Below are 21,935 nucleotides of genomic sequence, written 5' to 3'. Positions count from 1 at the left end.
TTTGAGTAACTCACCTCCTGACAACCCAAAGCCTGTCCACCATCTACAAGGCACAAGTCAGGAGTGTGATGGAATACTCTCCACTTGCCTGGATGAGTGCAGCTCCCACAACACTCAAGAAGCTTGACACTGTCCAGGACAAAGCAGCCCACTTGATTGGCACCACATCCACAAACATTCATTGCCTCCGCTGCCAATGCACAGTAGCAGCAGTGTGTACCATCTACAAGATGCACTGCAGGAGCTCACCCAGGCTCCTTATAGACAGCACTTTCCAAACCCACGACCTGTCTCATCTAGAAGGACAAGGGCAGCAGATAGATGGGAACACCACCACCTAGAAGTTCTCCTCCAAGCCAGTCACCATCCTGAGTTGGAAATATATCGCCATTCCTTCACTGTCGCTGGGTCAAAACCCTGGAACTCCCTTCCTAACAGCACTGTGGGTGTACCTACACCACATGGACTGCAGCGGCTCAAGAAGGCAGCTCACCACCACCTTCTCAAGGGCAACTAGGGATGGGCAATAAATGAAATAAACTCCTCTTAATATAGCACCCTTACCATGGTAAAACATCGCAAGGCTCTTCACAGGAGCATATCAAACAACAGAAAGAGATTAGAACAGGTGAAGAAATGCTTGTTCAAAGAGGGAGGTTTTACAGAGGAGGAGAGAGGGAGACGGAGAGGTTTTGGGGAGGAATTTCAGAGCTTGGGACCTGAAGGGCACAGTCGCCAATAATGAGGTGATGAAAGTCAGGGATAATACAAGAGGCCAGAACTGGAGGAGCTCAGAGATCTTGGGGCATTGCAGAGCTGGAGGAGGTTATAGAGGTAGGCAGGAGCAAGGCCATGGAGGGATTTGATAAAAAGAATGAGCATTTTAAAATTGAGACGTTGTCAGACTGGGAGCCAGCGTAGGTCAGCGAGCACAGGGGTGATGGGTGAACGAGACTTGGTGTGAATTAGGTTCGGGGGAAGAGCTTAAGCTGACATCAACATAAAGGTGACCAGCTCCCACTGAAGTCAATTGAAAACAAGAATTGATCCCTTTCTGGATTCTCTCACACTGTGCGACATTAGTGATCACTGTGTTAATCCGGTCATACTATGCTCCTTTACTTAATGAGTTAGTGCTTTTGTTAAATAGCACAGAGAGGCACAGACATGCTCAATACCAACAACTCATTAGAGGCTGAACATGCTTTATGGGATAATCCATCTATATAGATGGTGATGTAACTACCACAGGGAGATGAATCCAGTGAAGGTCTGATTGAAAAATGGGAAATTGATCGAGGGGTAAGAAGAGCAAAGGGGAAGAAGATCTTTCCCACTGGGCGTCTGGACAGGGTCGTACAAAATATTCAGGACACTGCACGGAGGCTAGAGTATATCCCAGAAATAGGCAACGATTTAAAGAGAGAGCAGAAAATTGAGCAAAGAGTTAAAAAAGAAACCTCATACAGGTCCTCATTTTAAAACAAAGACGCAAGTTAAAGGGAGGGAATCAGTTTGTGAACGATAAAGAGAGTTACATGTAAGCAGAAACTTTCCTGTACTACAACAGTGCCTACACTTCAGAAGCAATGCTGAAAAGAGAGACATGTTGCCAAAGGTTTTCATCTTGCACTCATCAGGACAAACACAAGAATACCAAATTTCAAACCATCACAATTTATATTACAGGAGAAAAGGGTGCTGATTGGTTGGCAAGTTGACTCTGATTGGCTGAGGCGTTGCCATGGTTAAAGTAACAGGGAACCATAAACTTCCCAAGCTCTCAGGCAATCCAAAAAAGGCACAATGTTTGATCATACTCCTATTGTTTGCAGAGAACTTCAAAAATACTTTATTGGCTGAAAAGTGCTCTGGGCCATCGTGAAAGGTGCTATTTTCATTAACACAAGTTCTTTTCTTTCTTTACTCGTCTCATTACCACTTCGTCTTTGCCTCACACCATCGTCTCTTCTGTCATTTAGTCTCTCCTGCCTTCCACCCGGTCAGGGACCTTCCCTTTCATTCTTTCCAGCCCTCTGCACATACCCTCCATCTGTACCTGATTAAAACCTGTTACATGTTTAATGTGGGATAGTTCTAAAGAAAAGTCACCAATCTGAAATGTTAACTCTGTTTTGCTCTCCACAGCACCCACAAGGGATACAACACCATAGTAGTTATTTTACTGGACAAAGTAAATCCAGAGACTTGGCCTAATGACCTGGAGGTTGAAACTCCACCATGTCAGCTGGGGAATTTACATCCAGTTCATTAAATAAAGCTGGTATTAGCTTTTGATCCTGAAACTGCCAGGTTATTATAAAAACCCATCTGGTTCTTTAGGGAAGGAAATCTACCGCCCTTACCTGGTCTGGCCTACGTGTGACTCCAGAACTGCACAGTTGGCTCTCAACTGCCCTCTGACTGGCCTGGAAAGCCACTCAGGTGGATTAAAAATCGCTACGAGAAACAATAAAAACCCACCGCGCTTTGGGAGCACCTTCACTTCACCGAGTGCAGGCCTTTTACAAAGTGCTTCACCGTCACCGTCGCAAAGGCAATTAGGGCTGGGCAATAAATGCTGGCCCTGTCAGCGACGCCCACACCTCGTGAACGAATTAAGAAAGAAACGTTTCCAGCATTTTCTGTTTTATATTTCAAATTGCCATCATCCGCAGTATTTTGCCTTCAGTGAGGCGGGAGCTGATGTTATCATTCAGCATGATAAAGGTTCGCTATCCGTTACCTGGGCCTTTTTGGTGTCGCTGGGCAGGAGCAGGCTGCCCGTCTCCCCGTTAAACCAGCGGGTTTTGGTTTTGACTGGCTCGTTGGTTGCTTGGTACAGGCGGATTGCACTGGGTTTATGGGCGCTCCGGATGAGATTGTAAACTCCGACCGAAAGGTCCACACCTTCTCCCAGCTTCAGGTTCAGCCTTAGGCAAAGAACAGGACATCAAATGCGATCAGCACGACATCAGAGAGAGAGAGAGAGAGAGAGATTAACAGGGCAGAAACCCCACCTCAGAGGTAAACACGTTCCTGATGCACATTAAGCAGCTGAAGGTGGCAGGTTAGGGATGAAGTTTAAACTGACTATCCGGTCAGTTGGATGTAAAGGACCCCACTGCACCACATGAAGAGCAGGGAAGCTCTGTCCTATCCAAGATTTGTTCCTTAATTAACCATCAAAAACAGAACTGGTCATTCATGTCACTGCGTGAGCTTGTGTGGAAAATAGCTGCTACCTTTGCCAACGCGATAGCTGCTTCCCTTCAAAGTAACATGATGCACTTTACGATGTTCCTACAAAGGATATACAGCAGAGAATCAGGCCATTCAGCCCAACAGATCCATGCCAGACAAGCCTTCTCCTACCCCTCTTCACTTTGTCGGCGTAACCAACTAATTTCTTCCCCCTTGTGCTTGTCTAGCTTCCCCTTAAATGCATCTACACTATTCACTGCAAACACTCTCTGTGGTAGCGACTTCCACATACTCATCACTCTCTGGGTAAATAGGTTTCTCCTGAATTCCCGATTGGATTTCTTGGTCACTATCTCGTGTTGACGAGATAGTTTTGCTCTTCCCTGCAAGCAAAAACACAACCTTTGTGTCGATTCTATGAAAGCCTTTCATAAATTTAAAGATCTCTATTACATCCCATCAAGAGAAAAGAGACCCAGCCTGTTTGTCCATCCTGAGGCATGATGAGGATCTATTGTTAGGTCTGCCAGGATCCACAGGGGAAATGGGAAAATGTGTCATGAGTGACTTTATTAGAAACTCTGCAGTCTTGCAGGACCCAGGAGACACTGTGCTATTCTTGGTGGCTGCTGACCTGGTGATAGTCCTTTTCTTGTAGTCCTTGGCCCACACTTTCTGAAGCAGATCATCCAACCTGGCTGACTCCTTGTCTTGCATGGCTGTACCTTCATCCTCTGACACGCTGACAATGTCGCAGTAGAATAGAGACGTGTCAAAACCACCAGGCTTCTTCAGGTGCAGTAGGTCAAGGATGATACCTGCACACAGACAAGGACATTGGCAAAGACACTCCACTCACAACAGTGCAGCAAAAAGCAAAGCTATTATTATTATTGCTCTATAGATAATATCTTTGAACAAAAAAAAATTGACAGTTTTCTCTCTAACTCTTCTCAGGTCCTTTAAAGTGGAGCTGGACCCAGTTGTTGACTGGGGTAGAGATTGCGTTGTGCAGAAGATCAGATTCTGGATAATATTTGATCTATGTGATCTCCTGGACTAGTTTTGATTGCCTGACAGGGTTGACTTTGGCCCTGTTTATTTGCCTAGATTACACGACTGTGCCAGTGAGTGTGGGGATGGAGGGATAGAGAGGGGAAGACTCATACCGTCATGGTGTGGGGCAGGCTATCATGGGGCCAGCAGGTCTTTTCCTTCCCCTCCCAGTTTCCTATGCTGCCTGGTAGGCCACCAGCCATGTTGGGAAACAGCTTTCTGGCCATCCCTACAGGGCCATGCTTCATGTGTGAGTCAAGACAGCGGAGGCAGTGAAGGGAATGTTAGATGAAGCTCCAATGCACGGTACAACACTGGTGTCAGAGAGTTAAGACCTCATTCTACACTTTTATAAGATATATCATCCTGGCTAATCTATAAAGTTATTTTTCTTAAAACTGGGCAAAGACTTTAACCTAACTGAAGCCATGACTGGCTATGACTCACACAAAAGGAATTTTTGGCCTTCACACCAGCAGTAACCTCGTTATCTCTGAAGAGGTGCTAATGCCCCTGTGACTGCAGAGATCAAACCCCCAGGATCTGTCCACAAGGACAAGAGGACCCGGAAACCTCTGCTGAACTTATTAATGTGAACATTAACCATCTCAAGAGTCCAGACCAGGAGTGTACATCCTTTGTCCAACCCAAGGTTGCGAAGTGGGAGTCAGGTCACATGACACCTCCCCAAGCTGCTAGAATCTATAATATTGCCTCGTGGAGCTGAACAAAGGCAGACTGTCATTTTCCATCTAGCAGAAAAAGGGCTCTGTCTAGGTTTTTGAATACCTGGCTCCCCACCTAAACTATTTTCTACTGGAACTTCTGTGCCAGCGCCTACAAGACTAATTCATCTCTACGTGCCTATCCCATCTCTACTGGAAAAGTGAATTATCCAGCATCTGTCTTCAACCTGCCGACTCTGAAAGATACACTATTGAACTTTGATTCTGGACTCACATTTTATCTTCTCTGTATCTCTTTTTTTCCCTTATTTCTCTTTTATTATATGAATGGTACCGGGGGCTATATAGTGACATCCCCTCCCGCATTTTGAGTGTGTAAAATAAACTAACCCTTTTAGTTCACCCTGCCTCAAGTTTGCTGTGGGGTTATTATTGGAGAATTGGATCACACCAAAACTGAAGGGTTGGAAAAATACACCACCACATATAAAGGGGAAAATCAAAAATCAAAAACACTTTTCTGCTTAGGGATGGGTGGGGAGAGGAGAAATCAGGACTGTTTAAATTAAGAGCCCCCCCCCTCCTGTCTGTAACACTGGTCGAATCGCTACACCATCTAAACTTGTTTAAACGCAACACAATATGAAGCACAATTTTCAAATCGCTCCAATGTCTTGGCCCTCCCCATCTCTATAACTCTTCACTACTCCTCCAACCCTCCGAGATCTCTGCACTCTTCACGGTCTTCTAGGACCCAGGAGGCACAGGTATTAATTGCTGACCTAGTGACTGTCCTTCTCTTGTATTCTGTCCTCTTGTGCATCACCGAATTCCTTCACTCCACTACTGGCAGCTGTGCCCTCCACTGCCTGGTCCCCCAGCTCTGGAATCCCCTCCTAAACCTCTTGGTCTCTCTACCTCGCTTTCTGCCTTAAAATTTACCCGACCAAACTTTTGGTCGCCTCGCCATATGTGTCTCGGTATCAGGTTTTGTCTCATTATGCTCCTTTGTGGTGCTTTGAGATGTTTTGCCATGTTAAAGGCGCTATAAAAATGCAAGTTGTTGCTGTTGTGGTCCTGGCAGACAAACAGTACGGCACAGACAACAATACAGTAAGTGCCCATTTTAAACTGCCCTGCTTAAACTGCTCCCCTCTAAATTTGGTCAGTTAATGGGTCTGTATTTGTGTTTAACGTCTGGAATTTCGTTTTACAGTCGCTTCGTGCTGGATCTGACGTAGAGGCCACACGACCTGGCTGGTGCAGCCTCTGCCGCTCCCTGACCATTTATCTTGCTGTTGGCTTCAGGCTTCTCTCGCTGCCTGACCCACCCTCTCGCTGCCTGACCCGCCCTCACGCTCCCTGACCCGCCCTCTCGCCTCCCTGACCCGCCCTCTCGCCTCCCTGACCCGCCCTCTCGCCCCCCTGACCCGCCCTCTCGCCGCCTGACCCGCCCTCTCGCCGCCTGACCGCCCTCTCGCCGCCTGACCCGCCCTCTCGCCCCCTGACCCGCCCTCTCGCCGCCTGACCCGCCCTCTCGCCGCCTGACCCGCCCTCTCGCCCCCCTGACCCGCCCTCTCGCCGTCTGACCCGCCCTCTCGCCGTCTGACCCGCCCTCTCGCCCCCTGACCCGCCCTCGCCCCCTGACCCGCCCTCTCGCCCCCTGACCCGCCCTCTCGCCCCCTGACCCGCCCTCTCGCCCCCTGACCCGCCCTCTCGCCCCCTGACCCGCCCTCTCGCCCCCTGACCCACCCTCTCGCCCCCTGACCCACCCTCTCGCCCCCTGACCCACCCTCTCGCCGTCTGACCCACCCTCTCGCTCCCTGACCCACCCTCTCGCTCCCTGACCCACCCTCTCGCTCCCTGACCCACCCTCTCGCCGTCTGACCCACCATCTCGCTCCCTCACCCACCCTCTCGCTCCCTGACCCACCCTCTCGCCGTCTGACCCACCCTCTGGCCGCCTGACCCACCCTCTGGCCGCCTGACCCACTCTCTGGCCGCTTGACCCACCCTCTCGCCCCCTGACCCACCCTCTCGCCCCCTGACCCACCCTCTCGCCCCCTGACCCACCCTCTCGCCCCCTGACCCACCCTCTCGCCCCCTGACCCACCCTCTCGCCCCCTGACCCACCCTCTCGCCCCCTGACCCACCCTCTCGCCGCCTGACCCACCCTCTCGCCGTCTGACCCACCCTCTCGCTCCCTGACCCACCCTCTCGCCATCAGACCCACCCTCTCGCTCCCTGACCCACTCTCTCGCCGTCTGACCCACCATCTCGCTCCCTCACCCACCCTCTCGCTCCCTGACCCACTCTCTCGCCGTCTGACCCACCATCTCGCTCCCTGACCCACCCTCTCGCTCCGACCCACCCTCTCGTCGCCTGACCCACCCTCTCGCCGCCTGACCCACCCTCTCGCCGCCTGACCCACCCTCTCGCCGTCTGACCCACCCTCTCGCTGCCGACCTGCGGATTGCGGCAGACCAGCAGCTAGAGGGAGGATGAGTGGGTGGGGTGGGGGGAATAGAGGCCCCAAGCTGAGGAAGGGTCCGCAGCGACCCGAAGGACCAAGGAACGGGAGCAGCCGTTAGCTGGAGCCACAGGGAGGGTCAGGGAGCCAAAGAGCTGAAAAACCTAACTCCAGCTTTAATGGGAAAATCTGATTTGCTTAAAGTCGCTTCATGTAAAGTTGCTCCTTTCAGAAACGCATCTACAATTTGAAGTGAGGACTTCCTGAATCACGTTTCTTTCAGCCAGTTGCTGTCAGATGTATAACGATGCTTTATGGGTAACAGTAGCTCACCCACCTGTGTCTCGGAGGTCACTGGCCTTTGTTCTGGCCATTCGTGCTTTGGAGCTGTCTTTGGCATGCGGGTTGTCGTTGTTGGTGAACAGCATGATGCGCTTGTGGCTCAGTTTGAGCCTGACGTCACTGAAGAGATTGGAGCAGACCCAGAGTGCATCGCTCAACGAGCCATCGGGGCTGTGGCCTATGTTCTCCTTGAAGGACTTGTTCCCCTTCTCCCCCTCGTACTGATCCAGCTCCAGCACTCGCTTAGCACCTGTGTCCAGAGAGATGGATTCAGATTAGGACGTCAATCTATTAAACACACCAGGAAACGGCCCACGTTCTTTTACATAAATACAAGGTGGTGACCTAGCTGGGAGAGAGGCTTCAGAAACTTGCTCTTCCACTTTCAAACTTAAGGATCTTGGGGGTGGAAAGTCCCCCTCAATCCCCTGCCCTCACCCCAGGCAGTGCCAGTGGGAGCAGTGGTAGCTGCCGGCAATGCACCCACCAGATGCCCAGGATCAACAAGGGATCCAGGCTGAAGTTTTGCGGTTGAGACAGAAACGACATTAATCAGACTGGACAGAGGGCAGTAAGGGGAGACTTTGGCCTGAGTGAGACAGAGACCGAGTGAGTATATTGGGGATTTGGTTCAAAGTGAGAATTTGTTGCTTAGGAGGAAAGAGGTGTTTTAGGTAGGGTTTACTGCAGGAAGTAGAGTGTGCTGAGTGGGGAGTTCGGTGAAGGGCAGGGAGGAGGTTTTTCTTTCTTCTCTTTTACAGCCTCCAGTGCAGAAGCAGGTAAACCAGTAACTGGTATTATTAGTTTTATCCGTATTGTAAAGTTTACTGGCAGTGCCAAAACCTATTGGGAGGTGTCGGCTTTATTAATTATAATTAGTTAATTGGCAATTATTAATTAATTAACACAGATTGGAGATGGCAGGGCAGGTGATGTGCTGTGATTGCAGAATGCGGGAGCTGCTGGGTACCGGTGTGATCCAGGGCAAACACATCTGCACTAAGTGTTTGCGGCTGCAGGAACTTCGGCTCCGAGTTATTGAGCTGGAGGCCGAGCTGCAGACACTGCGGCATAGCAGGATGGGGGAAAGTTACCTGGACACTTTATTCCAGGAGGCGGTAACATCCCTTAGGATAGGGTCTTCTGATTTTGTCAGTGGTCAGGGACAGGAGGGTGTGACTGCAATTGAGGCAGACAAGGGGGACCCAGAGGGCAGGAGTCTTGGTCTTGCAATTATCCAACAGGTTTGATGTTTGCATGGTGCTGCAGGGTGGATGGGTTAATTGGCCATGGCACTCTGGCCCAGGAAGCCATTCAAGTGGGAGGAGTTACAAGGAATGTAGTGCTAGTAGGGGTCAGTATATTCAAGGGGATTGACACCATTCTCTGCAGCAAAGAGTGTGAGTCCAGACGGCTGTGTTGCCTGCCCGGTGCCAGGGTTTGGGATATCTCCTCAGGGCTGGAGAGGAACTTGCAGTGGGAGGGGGAGGACCCAGTTGTCATGGTCCATGTTGGTACCAGCGACATAGGCAGGACAAAGGAGGAGGTTCTGCACAGTCTGTATGAGGAGCTTGGCACCAAATTAAGAAGCAGAACCTGGAAGGTCATAATCTCTGGATTATTACCTGAGACACATGGAAATTGGAATAGGACAAATCAGATGAGGGAGATGAATGTGTGGCTCAAAGCCTGGTATGGGAGAAATGGGTTCCGGTTCACGGGGAATGGGCACTGGTACTGGGGAAAGTGGGATCTGTACCGTTGGGACAGTCTACACCTGAATCGTTCTGGGACCGGTGTTCTGGCCAGCAACATAACTAGGGAAGTAGAGAGGGTTTTAAACTAAGTAGTGGGGGCAAGGGTACAAATTTGGGAAGATGTGGTAAATCAAAGAGTAGAGACAAGGCAAGAGAGAAAGGTATTATTAGAGGAAATGAAAAACAGGCCATGACAGGAAGGGTTAGAGAGTACAAATCTAACAATAAATCAACAGATGAGACTAGAGGTTATAAAAAGAATAAAAGGATAAAACTAAAGGCTCTGTATCTGAATGCATGAAGTATTTGAAACAAAACAGATTTAACTGAGAGTGCGCATAGAAATAAATCGTTACGATTTGATAGACATTACAGAGACATGGCTGCAGGAGAACATGGATTGGGACCTGAATATTGAAGGGTACAGGATATTTAGGAAGGACAGGAAGCGAGGAAAGTGTGGAGGGGCAGCTCTGTTAGTTAATGATGGTATTAGCACAATAGAGAGGGATGACCTAAGCTCAGGAAAGCAGGATGTGGAAATGGTTTGGGTAGAGATGAGAAATGGTAGAGGCGAGAAGTCACTTGTGGGAGTCGGGTACAGGCCCCCTAACAGTAACCACATGGTAGGATGGAGCATAAAGGAAGAAATAATTGGAGCTTCTCAGAAAGGCACGGCGATAATCATGGTAGATTCTAATTTACATATAGACTGGAAAAGTCAAATGGGCAAAGGTAGCCTGGATGGGGAGTTCATAGAATGCATCCAGGATAGTTTCTTGGAACAGCACGTTCTGGAGTCAACCAGAGAGCAAGCTATACTAGGCCTGGTATTGTGCAACGAGATGGGATTAATCCACGATCCCATAGAGAAAACACCCCTAGGTAGCAGTGACCATAATATGATTGGATTTTACATTCAGTTTGAGGGAGAGAGGAGTGGGTCCGAGGCTATGTTTTTAAACTTAAAAAAGGACAATTATGATGGTTATTATTGCATTGGTGTTCGCTGCTTTGTTTCCTACATTACAATTTTCACAGAGCAAAATCCCAAGTATGAATGCTGGAGGGAGATACTCCACACGGGGTTCAAACAGACATGTACTGGATCTGGTAGACAAACTTGCCTGGTGTGTCCAAGTCATGGAGGACATAAACGTGCTTGAAGTCTACAGAGTTCTTGTGTTCTCGAGTCCCGAAGAACACGACAGCCAGAAGATCACGTTCACTGCTGATAATCTTACTGGTGTAAACCCTGTGTACACACTGCGAGCAAAGAGAGTCAAATCAGTCAGCAGCACTATCAACCAACCAAACCACTCAGCACTCTGAGTGGACTGAAAGATACTCTGGACGTTCACCAACGTGAATTAACTCCCTTCACCTCCATCGCACAGTGGCAGTAGTGTGTGTACCAGCTACAAGATGCACTGCAGCAACTCGCCAAAGCTCCTTCGACAGCACCTTCCAAACCGGTGATCTCTACCACCTCAAAGGGCGAAGGGTAATCAGCCACCTGCAAGCTCCCCATCAGGCCACACACCCACCCTGACTTGGAAATATATCGCCGTTCCTTCACTGTCGCTGGGTCAAAATCCTGGAACTCCCTCCCTAACAGCACGGTGGGTGTACCTACACTCACACGGTTCATGAAGCTGGCTCAACACCACCTTCTCAAGGGCAATCAGGGATGGGCAACAAACCCTGGCCTTGCCAGTGACACCCACATCCTGTGAAAGAATAAAAAAAAAGTAATCCTCTAGCAGCTTTCCCAGGTCATCGTACATGATGCCCTGTTTTGGAAGGGCAGAAACACTCCACCATGTCAGACACCGAGCGTTATTCTGTTGCTAACTTAGAGCCTTCTCTTTTCAATCCCTAACTCCAGTCAGCTGGTCCTCTGGTCAACTAGAAGGTGACTAATTATCTCTTTTGAGATCGGCAGCTGAATTCAAATCCCAGCTCCTTTCCAAGATCGTCATGAAAACAATTGCTTTCTTCCTCTTTATTTCAAGATTGTTTTAACTCTGTTATCAGGTGTGATGTGGGCTAGACACATGTCTCTATATAGCCATCTAATTATCTACCCATATTATCAAAAAATTCTTCCGTAGACAAAACCTTACCTTGTGTTGTAACATATTTGCCACAATTTGTCCATCGCAAACTCCATTTATAATGGAAACTGTCTATGTAAACGGTGCACAATGTAATTGCAACCTCCTGTCGATGGTGGCGCTACACTAGTTTTGCACTCCTAGTTCGACAGGCTGAACTGCAGAGAAACCCTTAGTTTTCAACCAATTTGTAAGAAATAGCAGTTTTTAAGAAATGGTGTTCTTTTAGAATAGTATAGAACTCTTATGGCACTAGCTGGCACTGCAATTAATTCTCTCTCTCTCTCAGAAACAAAACCTAAACCATTCTAAGGAGTCAGGGGCCAAGGCGAGGTAGCAATAAAGGTCACAAAGATTGCGCTCCCTACACTGAGGTCTCTAGATTCTACAAACAATCCTGAGCCTGCCGGCAGTCTGCGTACCCTCAGTGATCTCAAGCCAGGGTGACGAATGGAGTGGGGAGGTGACCACCCTGACATCTTGGGTACCTGCCCCGTATCCATTGGTCGAAGGGTTCGAACAAGCTTAAAGGGAGGGAAGTCCCGACTGCAGACAGTTAATTGTCTGATGCTTATAGAATGCAGTCAGAACTCCCGGAACTGGGGCTGCCCCTGACTTTCTGGGTGGGGTGTGGATGGGGGCCATCGCTGCCCATAAAACCCCAGCCAATAAGTGAGAGTGGTGATTAAATCCCACCAGTGAATCCTGGTGGGATGAGTGGGTATTTGACTGTGGCGTGCATCGGGTGCATTGAATTTAATTTCACATTCTTATCGTGGTGGGAATTTGAACTCACAACCTGTTGGTCACTGATCCTGTCGCTGCACCATCGGAGTTACTGCCTATAGTGGCCATACCACACTCTCCTCTTACCTGAACAGTCATGTCGAATGCTGAAGTATCTTCCTCGTTCATTTCAAACATGGCTTCTGAGGCATCAATGAGGAAGATTAAGCTGTCCCTTCCCAGGTATCTAATGTCCTCTGAAACGAGAATCAACTTGTCACAACTTTAAATGATGGAAAAATGGGGGAGGTGATAAAACTGGGTAACCGTAGCCCGTCATTATTATACTCCCCACCATTACATCAATTCTTTGCTTTAGGAGGGATTTATGGTGTCAACAGCGACAGGGCGACTCTGGTGGATATAACACATTCTGCTTTGTAAAGTCTTTAACTGAGGCCCAACAGCCTCTAACTAGTAGAACCACAACAACTTCGCTCAGAGAGGCCACAGACAGGCTGCTGGGGGGGGAGGGGCCACAGACAGGCTGCTGGGGGGGGAGGGGCCACAGACAGGCTGCTGGGGGGGGGGAGGGGCCACAGACAGGCTGCTGGGGGGGGAGGGGCCACACACAGGCTGCTGGGGGGGGAGGGGCCACACACAGGCTGCTGGGGGGGGAGGGGCCACACACAGGCTGCTGGGGGGGGAGGGGCCACAGACAGGCTGCTGGGGGGGGGAGGGGCCACAGACAGGCTGCTGGGGGGGGAGGGGCCACACACAGGCTGCTGGGGGGGGAGGGGCCACACACAGGCTGCTGGGGGGGGAGGGGCCACAGACAGGCTGCTGGGGGGGAGGGGCCACAGACAGGCTGCTGGGGGGGAGGGGCCACAGACAGGCTGCTGGGGGGGGGAGGGGTCACAGACAGGCTGCTGGGGGGGAGGGGCCACAGACAGGCTGCTGGGGGGGGGGCCACACACAGGCTGCTGGGAGGGGGAGGGGCCACAGACAGGCTGCTGGGAGGGGGAGGGGCCACAGACAGGCTGCTGGGGGGGAGGGGCCACACACAGGCTGCTGGGGGGGAGGGGCCACACACAGGCTGCTGGGAGGGGGAGGGGCCACAGACAGGCTGCTGGGGGGGAGGGGCCACAGACAGGCTGCTGGGAGGGGGAGGGGCCACAGACAGGCTGCTGGGAGGGGGAGGGGCCACAGACAGGCTGCTGGGAGGGGGAGGGGCCACAGACAGGCTGCTGGGGGGGAGGGGTCACAGACAGGCCGCTGGGGGGGAGGGGCCACAGACAGGCTGCTGGGGGGGGGGAGGGGCCACAGACAGGCTGCTGGAGGGGGAGGGGCCACAGACAGGCTGCTGGGGGGGAGGGGCCACAGACAGGCTGCTGGGGGGGAGGGGCCACAGACAGGCTGCTGGAGGGGGAGGGGCCACAGACAGGCTGCTGGGGGGGGAGGGGCCACAGACAGGCTGCTGGGGGGGAGGGGTCACAGACAGGCCGCTGGGGGGGAGGGGCCACAGACAGGCTGCTGGGGGGGGGGAGGGGCCACAGACAGGCTGCTGGAGGGGGAGGGGCCACAGACAGGCTGCTGGGGGGGAGGGGCCACAGACAGGCTGCTGGGGGGGAGGGGCCACAGACAGGCTGCTGGAGGGGGAGGGGCCACAGACAGGCTGCTGGGGGGGAGGGGTCACAGACAGGCTGCTGGGGGGGGAGGGGCCACAGACAGGCTGCTGGGAGGGGGAGGGGTCACACAAAGGCTGCTGGGGGGGGGAGGGGCCACAGACAGGCTGCTGGGGGGGGAGGGGCCACAGACAGGCTGCTGGGGGGGGAGGGGCCACAGACAGGCTGCTGGGAGGGGGAGGGGCCACAGACAGGCTGCTGGGAGGGGGAGGGGGGAATGGGGCTGTCACCCTGGGCTCTGCACATCTGAACAAAATCCAAATAGTGCGGGTGCTGGAAATCTGAAATAAAACCAGAAAGTGCTGGAAATACTCAGCGGGTCTGGCAGCGTCTGCGGAGAGAGAAAGATTTCAGACCTTCCTGAAGTTGCGGCTCAGTCACGGGGGAGGAATATTTCCACTAAGCCGCCTGCAGTGAAATGTGCTCCGAAAAACTGAATTAAAAAAGACTTGGGAGTATTGTGGACTGTGAGGAGATAGTGTTAAACTTCGGGAGGACACAGACAGGTTGGCGGAATGGGTGGACAAATTTAATGCGCAGAAATGTGGAAGTGATTCATTTTGGTAGCAAGAACACGGAGAGACAATATAAACTATAAGGTACAATTCTAAAGGAGGTGCAGGAGCAGAGGGATCTGGGTGTATATGTGTATAAAGCACTGAAGGTGGCAGGATTGAGAAAGTGGTTAAAAAAACATACGGGATCCTGGTCTTTATCAATAGTGGCATTGGGCACAAAAGCAAGGAAGTTATGATGAACTTTTTCAAAACGCTGATTTGGCCTCAACTGTAGTATTGTGTTCAAACCTGGAGACCACGCTTTGGGAAAGCTGTGGAGGCTTGAGAAAAGATTCATGAGAATGGTTCCAGGGGTGAGGGACTTCAGTTACGTGGATAGATTGGAGAAATTGGGGCTGTTCTCCTTGGAGGAGAGAAGGTTGAGAGAAGATTTCGACAGAGGTGTACAAAATGACGAGGGTCTGGACAGAGTAGGTCAGGGAGAAATTGTTCTCATTGGGAGAAGGATCAAGAACCAGCGGGCACAGATTTAAGGCGAGCGGCAAAAGAAGCAATGGCGACATGAGGAAAGACCTTTTTACACAGCGAGTGGTAAGGATGTGCCCGAGAGGGAGAGAGGCAGATTCAATTGGGGCTTTCAAAGGAGAATTGGGTAAACACTTTGAGAAAACAAAATGGCAAGAGCGACAGGGAAAGGGAAAAGCTGGGGGAGCGGCACTAGCTGAGTTACTCTTGCAGACAGCTGTTGGATGGTCAGGGGTTGAATGGTCTCCTGTGCTGTAACTGTTCCGTAACATGATTCTATATCTTATAATGTCTTTCACGACCTCAGGAAGAGCCCTCCGGCTTCACAGCCAATGGAGTATGTTTGAAATGTAGGGAATGTGGCAGCCAATTAGCGCACAGCAAGCTCCCACCAACAGCAATGTGATAACGACCAGATAATCTGTTTTCGTGATGTTGGTTGAGGGATAAATATTGTCCCGGATACTGGGGAGGACACCCCTGCTCCTCTTCAAAATACAGCCATGGAATCCTTCACATCCACCTGAGAGGTGGACCCCCTCAGTTTAACAATTCATCAGAAAGACGGCACCTCTGACAATGCAGCACTCCTTAAGGACTGCAATGGAGTGTCAGCCCGGATTAGGTGCTCAAGTCCTGGATTGGGACACAAAGCCACCACCTTGTGACTCAACAGACAAGCACGCTATCCACGAAGCCAATGGTGACACAGTTTCTCCACTGCTGGTAAGAAACAAAGATTCGCTCTGCGTTTAATTATGCCACGGGGTGGGTATTCATTACCCACCTTGAATGGGAGATATTTCAATTCCTCACCTGAGTGAGGACTCAGAAAAATTCACCTTTAAAATCTAAGCTTTTTTTAAATTTGTCCGTGGGATGTGGGCGTCACTGGCTAGGCCAGCATTTATTGCCCATTCTTAATTAAGAGTCGACCCTGTGGGTCTGGAGTCACATGTAGGCCACACTGGGTAAGGACGGCAGATTTCCTTCCCTAAAGGGCATTAGTGAACCGGATGGGTTTTTTACGACAATCGGCGATGGTTTCATGGTCATCGTTAGATTTTTAAAAAAAATTGAATTTAAATTCCACCATCTGCTGTGGCCGGATTCGAACCCGGGTCCCCAGGGTGTTACCCTGAGTCTCTGGGTTACTGGTCCAACAACAATACCACTACACCACCACCTCCCCTAATGATCTGATAGTCGTGATTTATTCAGGTTTGATAATAAGTCATAAACATAAACATAAATAAAAATTTAAATGACCTACTCCTGCTCCAAAGTCCCATCTTTTCCTCTGTTCCTATGAAAAGCTTCAAATATATCAGAAGCTTGGAGCAGAGGCTGGCTGAGGCGCGGCTAGGCTCTGCTGGAATTCAGTGTCATCAGTCAAGCTCTGTGTATTTAGCCAGGGGGAGTAGTCCAGGACTGATATATCAGTAGAGACCAGGGGCAACTCCTCTTAATTCAAACCTACTGCATTTCGTATCGCCTGTTTATCTAAACCGAATTCTACAACAAAAAGGTTGAGCGCTGTTTTATTAAAATTGCTTAACCTGCCCCACTGGATGACTTGAGTTCCTTTCAAACAGAAAAACTGCTTCGAATTCACTCCCTTCTCAATGGGCAGAGTGTCACCAGCGGGAGGTGGTGACTTTGGTGGCAGTATTTTGAGACGGGCAGGTCAAGAACACCCACTGTGTTCCCGCCTCCAGTTGATCTTGCCAGCGATGGCTGAGCGACGCAGCTAGCCAATTGGTGCCAACTAGCTGGTCAGTTGGCGCTGCAATCTGATCAGCCATGATCTTATTGAATGGTGGAGCTGGTTCGAAGGGCCAAATGGCCCACTGCTGCTCCTGTTTATTATGCTCCAGAGGGAATGCGATACTGTCGGAGATGCTGTCTTTCTGGCGGTGGGGGTGGGATCCGGGGGTGAGGGAAATGTTATGATATGGCAGGTAGTAATTACCGGGCTAACCAAATCCCAAAGGGAAGCTGTCACAACGATTTTAATTTGTATTTTTATTACGAGAAGGTATGTGCACTGAAGTCAGAAGTAAAGACTCCACTACCACTTTTGGAGGTTTTAAATATTAAATTAAAACATTTATTAACAAGAAAAGAAAACTTAAACACACAAGATTACAGTTACACAGTTAAATTTAGTCTTACAGCTTTCCCAAAATATTTCTACTTAGTTAGCCTCCCACATAAGTGCCCTTTTCCAGGCAACAGTTCCTATAGATTCTTAATCTGCAAAAAATCCAGTAATATTACCGCAAGGCACCCACTGTTGCTACAGGGGAAGTATTTCACAGGGACTTCTTTCTCTCTCTCATTTGACGATGAAATCCAAGGCTTGTAACAAAACCTCGCTTTCTGGAACAAACAAACACTCCTCTGGGGTGGCTAGAGGCTGCTTACTTCACCGGTCTGTCCTCGCACAATACACTCTACAAGATCACATGGTCTCACCATCCCATACAGCTTTCAATCTTTCCTTAAATATATTTTTTCTCTTTCAGCTTTAAACCCATTGTTCTTAACTTTCTTTGGAAGTTACTTTTCCCAGATTATAAAAAGCTTTCATGTTTATGGCCACCACTTTCAGGAAAAGAAAACTTAATAACTTTGCTTTATTCATTTATGATCTTCCTTGTATTTCTCTTTGAAATTCAACAGCTAAAAATTCAACTCCTCATTTATCTCCTAATGCAAATTCCTATTCATGTTGTATTTACATGTATCCCATCTTAGCTTATTCATCTCCACCTCAAAGTGCCTGTTTTTACACCTAACCCTTTGATGATTTAAACCTTGCCACCTGACTCTCTTCAGTTTAATTAGTCACAAACACACACAACATACACGCAGCCCCCACAAGCCTCCTTCACAGTGTCCCACAGTAATATTGGAAAAAAATGATATCTTATTTACAGAAGAAAGCAAAATACAGGTCGACATACTTTCTTCATCATGTCCCAAGATTCCCAAGGGGGAAAACCATAACAGAGGCAGCACACATCACCCAAGAGGAAATTTCTGCTCGAAGAGAGCCACACTCTGGCTGATTAGGTCCCAATGCAGAAGGTGCAGAGTGAAAGGAAGCGAAATAAAACCATTGCAACTAATCTATATTGGCACATTTTAAGCTGTATAATATTCAGGTGAAGCACTGGTGAGCACTGCTCCGACACTCATTGCGGCTAGGATTTCAGGTCACGGTTAGAATCATTAAAAAAAGTAGAGCGTGTTCTACTTAAACATAAGAAACAGGAGCAGGAGTAGGCCATTCAGTCCATCAAGCCTGCTCTTCCATTCAATAAGATGACCTCTGATCTAATTGGGACCTCAACTCCACTTTCCTGCTGCCCCCCATAACCCTTGACTCCCTTGTCGATCAAAAATCCGTTTCACTCAATCTTGAATGTTCTTATAATGGAGAAGTGTACCGTGTGTTGAACATGAGGGGTTCTGCTCTCCATGTACAGAGGTTTGATGATTTTATTTACATTCCCCGTACCTTCATTCTCCTCGGTCTCTTCCTGATCCTCCTCGTCTTGATTATGAAAGTGTGACTGCCAATCCGACATATCTGCAGCGGAGGAAGTTCCAACTGTCCTGTAAGGTAGAAACACAAGAGCAAACGCTAGCTGAGGGAGACATTCCTGGAGCATGGGGCTAGCTCGGTGATGTGACAAGAGGATCAGATGACAGAATGATCCCCCACCCCCCAGCACAATAATTCAGTCAATTTGGACCCAACTGATTTTTTAAAAAAAAGAAGCCTAAATTGGTTTCACTTCTTCTTACATCCCCCTCCCAAAAGAAACAGGGGCCTGTATAGACCATCCAGCCCCTCAAGCCTGCTCCGCCATTCAATAAGATCATGGCTGATCTTCCACCTCAACTCCACCTTCCCGCACTCTCCCCATCTCCTTCGTTACCTAAAAACCCCATCGATTTCTGCCGGGAATGTACTCAACGGCTGAACATCCACAGCCCCTGTGGGGTAGAGAATTCCGAAGGGAGATGGACAGCTCCCAGACCATATCCAGTGCTGGCCCCACTGTGATTGATTCATTTTTGTTATGCAAGGGGATGAACAGAACCAAGGTGGGTAAGTGGAGCTGAGACGTGGGTCAGCCGTGGGCTAACTGAATGATGTAACAAACTAGAGGGGCTGAATGGCCTCTTCCCCCCTTTTCCTATATGGAAAGTGAGGTCTGACTTTTTTTTTTTAGCTACACGTCTGGATTTAAAATATCCGGAGCAATGCGCCAAACTGAGCAGCAGTGAAAGAAGAAATATTAGGCGCTTTCTTAAAGCAGCTATGTTTTATAATCTGTTCACCTGGAGGGAGCTGTCACTTTAAGGCAATGACTCACCCAGTCAGTTTGATTGACAGCCAGACAGGACCTACCAGCCAATTGGAAGCCATACCGAGCAAAGGCACAGGGCCAATAAACAAAATCGTAGGCGGGACCTAGCGTCACAGTGATTGATACCCATCGGAACCATTCGGAAGGAGCATTGAGGACAGGCGATGAGCCAATCAGCAACAAGATAGGCGGGCACTTGCGTCGTGATTGATACCCGTAACAACCAATCAGAACAGACCAGTACTGGGAGCAAGCAAAGAGCATAAACAGGCGGCCTGTCCAGTGAGAGCGTTTGACAACATCGATAACCAATAAGCATCGGCTGAGAAGCAGGCCGCCAATCAACAACGAGGTAGCCAGGCAGCAGCGCGAATGATTGACACCGGCACTAACCAATCAGAAACAAGGCAATGTGAGCAACCACCAAATCAAATCTACAGAAGGCCTGAGGGACGCGGATCGGCTGCCAGTTTACGAATAAAGTTTTGGTACCGTTGGAGAGTTAGCCGTCGGAAATCATTCAGAATGCCCGGCGGGAAAGGAAAGTAATAATAAAATGTCGCCTCACGCACGAAAGTGAATCCGAATCTTTGGCGGGGGAAACGGCGGCCGGCAGCTCGCGCCTTGTCGCACTTCCGGTCCTGGAGAGTATCGCGAGAGGTGAGGCTGCGCAGGCGCAATGGGTACCTGTGGTACAGCCCATTCACAAAAAAACCCCACCCAAACCTCCTCAATGAGCATCACAATGAACATCACTCCCATCCCAGGGTCACTCCCCTGGCTTCAAACCCAACTCTCCCCAATGAGCTTCACTCCCATCCCTGGGTCTCTGTGCCCTGGCTTCAAATCTCATTCCAGAACTTTTAAGCACAAAATCCAAAATTGGCACCCTACCGTGGGGGTACCGCACTGCCAGAGGTGCCGTCTTTCGGATGGGCTGTTATAGCCGAGGCCCCATTTGCCCTCTCCGATGGGCATGAACGATCCCGTTGTGCTGTTTGGAGGAAGAGGAGGGGGAATTCTCCCCGGTGTCCCGGCCAATATTTATCGCACAATTCACATCACAGAAATTCATTATCGGGTCATTGTCACATTGCTGCTTGTGGGATCTTGCTGTGTGCAAATTGCCTGCCACATTTCCTACTTGACAACAGTGATTACACCTCAAAAAAGTACTTCGCTGGTTGTAAAGAGCTTTGGTAAACACGAGACAACATTTCTTTTACACAGTGACTTGTTGCCTGTTTCGAAGGCCGGTGGAAACAGAGTCCGTAACTTTCAAAAGTGAATGAGATAATTATTTGAAGGAAAAATTTTACAGTGCGATAGGGATAGAGCGGGTGGGAGAGAGCGCAGTGAGATTGGGATTGGGATAGAGCGGGTGGGTGAGAGCGCAGTGAGATTGGGATAGGGATAGAGCGGGTGGGCAGGAGCGCAGTGAGATTGGGATAGAGCGGGTGGGCGGGAGCGCAGTGAGATTGGGATTGGGATAGAGTGGGTGGGCGAGAGCGCAGTGAGATTGGGATAGAGCGGGTGGGTGAGAGCGCAGTGAGATTGGGATAGGGATAGAGCGGGTGGGCGAGAGCGCAGTGAGATTGGGATAGAGTGGGTGGGTGAGAGCGCAGTGAGATTGGGATTGGGATAGAGTGGGTGGGTGAGAGCGCAGTGAGATTGGGATAGGGATAGAGCGGGTGGGCGAGAGCGCAGTGAGATTGGGATAGAGCGGGTGGGCGAGAGCGCAGTGAGATTGGGATAGAGCGGGTGGGCGAGAGCGCAGTGAGATTGGGATAGGGATAGAGCGGGTGGGTGAGAGCGCAGTGAAATTGGGATAGGGATAGAGTGGGTGGGTGAGAGCGCAGTGAGATTGGGATAGGGATAGAGCGGGTGGGCGAGAGCGCAGTGAGATTGGGATAGAGCGGGTGGGCGAGAGCGCAGTGAGATTGGGATAGGGATAGAGCGGGTGGGTGAGAGCGCAGTGAGATTGGGATAGGGATAGAGTGGGTGGGTGAGAGCGCACTGAGAATGGGATAGAGTGGGTGAGTGAGAGCGCAGTGAGATTGGGATAGGGATAGAGTGGGTGGGCGAGAGCGCAGCGAGATTGGGATAGAGCGGGTGGGCGGGAGCGCAGTGAGATTGGGATTGGGATAGAGCAGGTGGGTGAGAGCGCAGTGAGATTGGGATTGGGATAGAGTGAGTGGGAGAGAGCGCAGTGAGATTGGGATTGGGATAGAGTGGGTGGGTGAGAGCGCAGTGAGATTGGGATAGAGCGGGTGGGCGGGAGCGCAGTGAGATTGGGATTGGGATAGAGCGGGTGGGTGAGAGCGCAGTGAAATTGGGATTGGGATAGAGCGGGTGGGTGAGAGCGCAGTGAGATTGGGATAGGGATAGAGCGGGTGGTCGAGAGCGCAGCGAGATTGGGATAGAGTGGGTGGGTGAGAGCGCAGTGAGATTGGGATTGGGATAGA

General features: G+C 50.2%; 1 protein-coding gene across 2 annotated transcripts in view; it reads right to left on the bottom strand.

Annotated features, from left to right (window-relative positions):
- xrcc6 (X-ray repair complementing defective repair in Chinese hamster cells 6) overlaps nucleotides 1-20,113 on the bottom strand; it is a 36,282-nt gene extending 16,169 nt beyond the window's left edge. Inside the window, exons 1-7 of one of the 2 annotated variants that reach the window (XM_078532011.1) lie at nucleotides 20,043-20,113; nucleotides 18,612-18,709; nucleotides 12,505-12,614; nucleotides 10,642-10,780; nucleotides 7,753-8,007; nucleotides 3,839-4,022; nucleotides 2,747-2,933 (exon numbers count right to left, since the gene is read on the bottom strand). In XM_078532011.1, the coding sequence (XP_078388137.1) occupies nucleotides 2,747-2,933; nucleotides 3,839-4,022; nucleotides 7,753-8,007; nucleotides 10,642-10,780; nucleotides 12,505-12,614; nucleotides 18,612-18,681 (945 nt within the window). In that variant the 5' untranslated portion in view covers nucleotides 18,682-18,709; nucleotides 20,043-20,113. Of the gene's footprint in view, nucleotides 1-2,746; nucleotides 2,934-3,838; nucleotides 4,023-7,752; nucleotides 8,008-10,641; nucleotides 10,781-12,504; nucleotides 12,615-18,611; nucleotides 18,710-20,038 lie in introns of both variants that reach the window. The other variant, XM_078532012.1, reaches the window with a different exon arrangement.
- Nucleotides 20,114-21,935: the final 1,822 nt, after the last annotated feature.

This window comes from Cetorhinus maximus, chromosome 29 (assembly GCF_964194155.1).
Source record: "Cetorhinus maximus chromosome 29, sCetMax3.hap1.1, whole genome shotgun sequence".
NCBI classification, from domain to species: Eukaryota; Metazoa; Chordata; class Chondrichthyes; order Lamniformes; family Cetorhinidae; genus Cetorhinus; species Cetorhinus maximus.
This window is presented reverse-complemented; position numbering and strand designations above follow the sequence as displayed.